At 35.2% G+C, this 7,733-nt stretch overlaps 1 protein-coding gene across 1 annotated transcript; it reads left to right on the top strand.

Moving 5' to 3' along the window:
* The first annotated feature begins 410 nt into the window (after positions 1-410).
* Positions 411-6,452, top strand: LOC101211513 (transcription initiation factor TFIID subunit 12). The gene is made up of 8 exons (XM_011659393.2): positions 411-1,001; positions 2,619-2,747; positions 3,290-3,808; positions 4,432-4,506; positions 5,502-5,580; positions 5,681-5,745; positions 5,855-5,890; positions 5,998-6,452. Exons 1-8 carry the CDS (start codon positions 474-476, stop codon positions 6,100-6,102), a joined length of 1,536 nt encoding a protein of 511 aa, XP_011657695.1. The 5' UTR covers positions 411-473; the 3' UTR covers positions 6,103-6,452.
* Positions 6,453-7,733: the final 1,281 nt, after the last annotated feature.

Below are 7,733 nucleotides of genomic sequence, written 5' to 3'. Positions count from 1 at the left end.
ATGAATAAAATACTTATATATATATAATGTTTTGGAATTATCGTGGAATAATTTTTAAAAGATGATTAGACTGTAAATAGAAATTTTTGTTCCTAAAGTGATTTTTATGATTTTAAAAATTAAAACTAATAAAAATCAGGTGAAAATAAATTATTTAATAAGATTGTTTTTTATCTAAAAGAAGAAAAAATATTAAAAAATATAGAATAATTAAATTATTAGTTATACGATAATTATATGAATTAAAATTTATTTAAGAGTAAAAATAATTGGTGACTAAAGCAAAAAAAATTGAAAGGAGTGGGAGTGTGTGTTTTGGACGTGGATCCATCCATCCTTGGTTAAGGGTATTTTCGTAAAACTTAGAGGGCATTTTTTGAATGGTCTAATTTTCCATTTCTTTTAAAATCTAAAAAAATTGGGACTAAGCTGTAGTTGACGGGGGCAGAATTTTACCTTCGATTTCCACTTCAATGGATTCTTCATCACAGTCACCCTCCGAACCTCCCCCAGCTTCTTCTCCTCATCTACCTCCGACTTCAACAGCTCCATCCGCCACTAATCCCGTCACAGTTCCGCCGCAATCGTCCCCAAATGCGAACCCTAATATCAATCCGAGTTCGTTTCAAAATCAGAACCCCAATTCCAAGGCCTCAACTCCTCTGCCGAACCAGCCTCCACAACAGACACAATCTCTCCCTACTTCACAACAAATCACTAGGCCTTCCACCGCATTGTCTGCAACTTGGCAACCCCCTTCGCATTTCTCTCATTTTTCTTCTCCTTCCCCTTCTGCTTCATCTTCTGTTCCTTCACCGCGCCCTGTTTCTGCTTCTTCTCCAGCTCAAAGGAGCGGTGTTGCCATTGGGGTTCCAGCTCACCAGCCGACTCCCTCTCCTCAGCCTGCCCCGTTTTCTGCTTCTTATGGCCAGCACTTTGGTGGGTTGGGCCGTGGTGGCGTTAGCATATCGGACGGGGCTTCTAATTCAAATCCTTCTCAGGTGTGTTTTTCTCCAGCTTCTTACATATATAACCACCGTAGAAGTAGAGACTTGAAGAACTATAGCTATAGACATATAGCCTCTGTTGTTATACTGTACACTGCTAGTCTACTGGCATCTTTTTATTTGTATGATTTACAAACCTACATTTACTGATTGTTAAAGATAATGTCTTCTAAAGGAAGTAACAAGAGGGAGGGGGATAAAACAACAATTCAGTGACATCATCATCTATTTTGTTAAATATGAATGATTAGTTAATTAGTATTTGAGGTAAATTGGTTTGGAATTCAAGAACAAGGCATTCTTACAGAGATAAGAATAAGTTAATTATAGAATGCCAAAGCTAGTCTGAAGAATCAATGTCTCAGGATTTTCAGTTTAGGAGAAATACATTTAGAGTGGGGGAATGGGATACTATCCATTCTTGTGGCACCGTTAGCCTTTTGACGGGAAGATTACCAATTTGGTCCCTCCATCTAAATGGGAGATTTTCTGTTAAGTTTCCCGACTCTAGCTCTCGATAACAGCAACAACTGTTTCCCTTGTAATCCAATTTTGGATTGGCATCATATGGAGTGCCCTTTTTTGTCAATTCCATGCATCAATGTTTTTTTTTTTCTTATAAAAAAAGAAGAAGAAGAAAAGACATCATATGGAAAGCCAACGTGCCTAAGAAGGTTAAAGTTTTCCATTGGATATGCCTACCAGGAAAACTAACACTAATTATTTTATCCAAAGAAATCATCCAACGTCATGCCTAGTGTCCAGCTGGTATGTTATGTTATGTGTAAATAGAAAACCACAAGCATCTCTTTTTTCTTCGTGACATTGCTCGAGGCCTTTGCAGGAAGCTTTTTTCAGATTTTTGGTTTGAGTGGTGCATCCCAAACTCCATTAGTGAGGTTGTCACTCAATTGGGATATGGAACCGCTTTTCTTGAAAGGCTTTAGTTTTGTGGAATGAAGACAAATGCTTTCATGGGTAGTTAAGGAGGATTTGGTTGGAGAAAAATTAGAGGGTCTTCAAAGAGAAGTCCACGAGTCCAGAGGAGATTTGGGATTCTATTCAACTCTTTGCAGCTACATGGTGTTCAATTTCAAATTCTTTTTGTAATTATGACTTTGTGCAAACACTTTCCATTTGTACCTCCATTTTGTAGCCCTTTGGTCTTCAGGGGCATTCCTAATCTCCTTTAACAAGTTTTTCTTACTTTTTTGTTTTTTTCCCATTTTCATTATATGGCTCCTGTTTCTTAAAAAAATTATTTTACTTCAAATGTGCACATTTGGTTTTTTGGTTTAAAATATTGCCATTGAAGGATAAAAGTTAATTAAAAGAAGGAAAATTGCACTCCTCCTTGCTAACAAAGAACTGAATGTTGAATTAGTTTTCTGGTAAACTAATCTTACACTCGAGGTATGAGTAGATAAACAGAATTTATGACAAAAATTTCTTTTATTTCCTTTCCTTTTCTTTCCATCATCTCTGACCAGTGTTAAAAAATAACGATTAAGATGTCTTGGTATAAACTTTTTGTAGAATTTTATATGCTTATTTTATTGATTACATCATACTTGTCTGCTCATGGTTGGAATAATTGTTTGGAACACGTAGGTGAGACCTCCTATGCAAGGAATGCAGGGATTAGGAATGTTGGGATCAAGTGGTTCTAGTTCTCAAATGTTGCATAGACCAGTGCAATCATCTCTCAGGCCGCCATCTACCCCAAACTCAGCCTCCCAAGTTAGTTACTGCTATCTAGCCAAACAATTGATTATTGATTATTAATATTTTGTTTGGATCCACACGTTTGGTGAAAGTGTAACAGCAATTAAATGCACACCTAAAATGTAGCTTAATCTATTTTGGGATGTTGTGGGTTGTCTCAGTCCACTATTATTTTATGCTCATTTCTTGATTTTTTAAGATCTTGGAAATCTTCACATTAGAAATTGTGATGGGCAGTTGCTTTTGCATGCCATAAACATCTCATGGCCAAGTTAGTTTTTTCATATTTTGTGAAAACAAACGGCAGTTGTTGAAGAGACTGGACAACATTTGGTTAGGTGAGGGATTATGTTGCATGTACTTTAGTTGGGAAAATGTCCTTTTTGTATCAATATGCATTTGGTGGTATATGTCTTAACTGTGTGTGAATCTTTTATATTCCAGTACTTGTTCCTACTACCTGTATCCAAGTGAATTGTCTACGGAGAAGGAGAACTTCATTTTATTGGACTTTACCTTTTTTGTACTAAAATTTGTTTATCTTTTTCAAAATTCAGAATTTCCAAGGCCATGGTCTCTTGAGAGTACCATCCACAAGTTCTCCAAGTTCTTCATTGCCAAACACATCACAAGGTATGCAACCCACCAACCAGCCATGGTTGCCATCTAGCTCACAAGGAAAACCTCCACTTCCAACACCTTCATATAGACCTCAGGCAAACTCACCTGCTATGCAGCAAAGGTCACATATCCCTCAACAGCAGAACCATCCCTTAACTCCAGTTTCTCAGCAGCAGCAAATTTCATCAGCTCCTCAACAACAACCTGCACAATCACATCAGCCGCAGGAGCATTTTGCACAACAATTTCAACAATCAAGGAGCTCGCAAGGCTTACCACATCAACAACAGGCTGCAAGAGCTCAGGGGCCAGCAAACCCAAAAGCTTCTCCTCTTGCACCTCCACAGACTAATAATGCACAGGCATTGACCCCAAGCAGAGCTATAACTGCAGAAATGGAAGAACCCTGTAGTAGAATTCTCAGCAAAAGAAGTATTGGCAAATTGGTTAATCAAGTTAGTTATTAGCTTGACTCGTTTAACTTTATCTATTTTCTTCTGAAATCAAAGATCATGCGAGTTAAACTAGGACCATTTGAGTTGTATGACTTGATTGAGACAGTTATTCTTATTATTTTAGCCCTTTATCCTATAAAAAATAAAGAAAAAAAATAGCACTTTATAGTTTATGGTTGAGTCTCCTACTGGTCATCTGCCCACCCCTTTTGTACCTTTATTTTGTTATTGTAGATATTGAACTTGACAAATGGTTGAATTTGGAAAACATAGATTATGGGTTACAAAAGTTGGTTCCAATAGTTGAACAGATGGGAGAGTCAACATATTGTACTTGAAGCTATGGGCAGATTCTAGACTCTTCACTTCTTACATATGTTGAAATGCTAATTTTAGAGTTTTGTCAAAGTTATCATTTGCTTACTGGCTACAAATTTGATCATATTTTTGCTCAATCTTCAATTTCTTCCTTTTCTTTTCTTGTCAAGTTGTCGCCGGCAACAACGATCTGAAGTTGGATATGCTATTAATTTATACTATGCAGATTCTATTTGCCTTTAAATTTGTTGGGTCTGAGGCCCTATATTTTACTTCTGCTTTATGGTTTTTTTTCTTTTGTGCAGATCGATCCATCTGAGAGATTGGATCCTGAAGTAGAAGATATACTCGTTGATCTGGCAGAAGAGTTTGTTGAGTCAGTGAGTAGTTAAATTTAACTTTTTTCATGTTCATTTGAATATTTTGTCATTTCTCAATATTGTTTTTCTCATATCTTTTAGTTGGATTAGATTTTGATTCTTCACTCTTTAAAGTATCATTCACCCAATGAAGAAGTGAACTTGCTCTATAACAAAGGGGAACAAATAAGAATGGATGGATTGGAAATCTTTCTACAAAAGATTAATTGATGCTTGTAAAGTTTTCTTTGAAGGTTCTAATACCATACTAAGAAGTTCTTGTAAGGTCTAACCGAAAGATTTTGGTGCATATACTATAGATTTATATGTGCCTACAGATATGTTCCTAACCAAGTAACGTCCTTGTTGGTGTATGAGAATGATGGAACTTTACTTAGAGATGATTTTTAGGTACTTAAGCACCTTGGAGAACCACACCTCAAAAGCCAGCTTTTGGGTTGGGAGAGCCAAGCCACTTAAGCATCACATCGGTTATCACATTCTAGCCAATGTGAGACAAAAGGCATCCCATACTACCTTGGTTCCTAATATAATGGTGCAAGCTCTTGTTTGAGTTAGATGTACATTAGGATTTTTTTCAAGAGAGATGTATTCTTCCTTTTGTTGGGATAGCCTTTTTGGGCTAGTCTGAAAAATAGTGAATATTTGGAATTGTTCAATTTGGATTTTCTTGAACCATTTAGTTGTATTAAAATAATTTTTGAAGACCAGTGCCAAAATATTTATGCTGTTCTGGTTAGAGTTAGAATTGTTTAGATAAATGAGGTTTTAGATGGGGAAATCTTTCTGATATGTTTCCAATTATGATCATTAGCGTTGGCCAAAGTTGCTTATCAACGACTATCCTTTATTATTTTACTTTGTGTTTGTCTCATCTCATAGGTCTTGATTTAGTTCCGTGTAATGTGATTGTTTCACCTCATACTCAGATGATGGTAAGTTTATTTTGCTTTTCTTCTCACCTAGTTTGTTTAATTAATACTTATTTTGTGCAGATTACCACATTTGGTTGCTCATTAGCTAAGCATCGCAAATCAACTACATTGGAAGCGAAAGACATCCTTCTACATCTTGGTTGGTTATTTACAACAGCCAATATCTATGTTTAAGACTCGAACCTTATAGATATATTGTTTTCACATTATTGATTCTCTTCTCTTCTACTTCTACGCAGAAAAAAACTGGAATCTAACACTTCCTGGGTTTGGTAGTGACGAGATTAAGATATTCAGAAAACCGGTACATATATAATTGATGGCTATTATTTGTAGTAGCAACTGTGCATTAGAACTTTCTTCTTGTCAATGGTGGTCAAGCATTAAAGAATTTGAACTTTCTTTCCTCGCAGCTTACAAATGATACTCACAGAGAACGTGTTGCAGCAGTGAGTTCCCCTTCTATTATTAAGTCTTGGAACATGATGCAGGACCAAGAAAATGTTATGTTTCATTCAATGACGAATCCATTTTTCCCCCTGTTTTTCCCTGGCAGGTAAAAAAGTCTATTGTGGCAAGCGAGATGGCAAGTACCAGGAGTTCTGCTGGACAGGCCGCTGGAAATACCAAGAGCAGTCTAACAAAAACACCTGCAGTTTAGCATCTCCTGAAGTTCTAAATTTGGAGTCAAGAAGGTATGTAAATTGTGTCTATCACAAAAAGGTATCAGGAGATCTTATATGTATAACAGGAAGTGTCACGATTTTTTGACATTGAAAAATGGAAGATTGAGCCTTGGTCTCCATTTCATGTCTGTAAATGTAGAGAGGTTAATGGCTTGTTTGATACCTTTCATCTTTAATATGCCAAAATGAGTAAGGTTGGACAATTATTTTAACACTGTTCAGTCTACTCTCTAACCTTGAAAAGATAATTTTGTAAACCTGTACTTTTTCAACGAATTCTGTTTTGGTTTGAGAGTATGGTTGCTAATGGATCCAGAATTAGTTAGTCTCAACTTCAAAGGTTGCCAAGGAAGTAATGGTTGAGTAGTTAGTTAGTAGTAGTATATTCTTCCATTCACTTTTTTAGTACAGCTAGTGAGGAAAGTTATGACAATTACCTTGAGCTAATCTGAAGAACACTAATTCATTTGAATATAGGAATAGTTAAATTGATTATTATTTTCTTCAACTTGTAGATAATGAGTCATTGACGTAATTTCATATTTGATTGTGTAAAAATGACTCATTTATTAATCACAAAATAGTTGGAGCCTTATCCTTTATTCTTTTGGATCGGCTGCTATCTTCAATTTGATTGTCAATTTTAGATTGAAACCACCTTTTCTTCAAAAGTCTTTGGTAGGAACCTAAGTAAAGCTTGTATCTTCATGGACCAGAAACGCAACTATCAATTGGAACAAGTTATCCCTTTTTTTTAAAAAAAATTATAATCTCATACCCTTACTAGCCAACAAAGGTGTTTCTATTTTTAGTTTTAGATTAAAACTTCTTTTGCTCGATCATATCAATGATTGGTTACTGTTTCCTACGTATAAAAAAGGTCAGACCGACTTCTACTATTTGTTCCATTGCTCCTTCAGAATAATAATAATAAAAAAGGAATGATTGGTGATGCCTTCCTTTCTACATCTTAGGTTGGTTTCTTGGTTTATAAATAAGTTATTAACAAAAGATTGTTTGGTTATTTGGATGAGGTATTCCTTGATGATAGTCTTTTGTTTTTTGTTTTTTTGTGTGTGTGTTTTGCAATGTGAACTATATTTTAAAAAATAAAACAGATTGATTTTGTCTGTGGGTGAAGAAAACCCATGTGGCCACTTCATGATTCGATGCAAATGTAAACACATGTTATTGGTGTTTTTTAGAATACCTAATTCATACCTTAACTCAACCCATCATTCCTAAAGATAAAGCAATTTTATTTCCAAGATATATTTTATCTTATAAGATGCGATAACTATTCACGTCTTCTGTTTTCTCTTTTTTGAAAAAAAGAAAAAGAAAAGATAACGGTTTATTGTTTCTTTTTGCAACAACTATATATACATGTATGTATGTCATTTGGATCTAACTTTTACAACTATAATACGTTTCAATGGTCCATTCGATGGTGGTAGTTGCGCAAGTTTTTAGGTCATTACTAATAATAAAAAACAAACAAGTAACACTCTACATGGGTCTTTTTCTTAAATTGACTAACTATATATTATATTTGTGTCTCCTCTTCTATATATATGTATACTATTTGTGTGTGGTTCACGATACA

The sequence above is a fragment of the Cucumis sativus genome, chromosome 6 (assembly GCF_000004075.3).
Source record: "Cucumis sativus cultivar 9930 chromosome 6, Cucumber_9930_V3, whole genome shotgun sequence".
In the NCBI taxonomy this organism is placed as follows: Eukaryota; Viridiplantae; Streptophyta; class Magnoliopsida; order Cucurbitales; family Cucurbitaceae; genus Cucumis; species Cucumis sativus.
The sequence above is the reverse complement of the archived record's forward strand: the minus strand, read 5'-3'. Positions and strand labels throughout refer to the sequence as shown.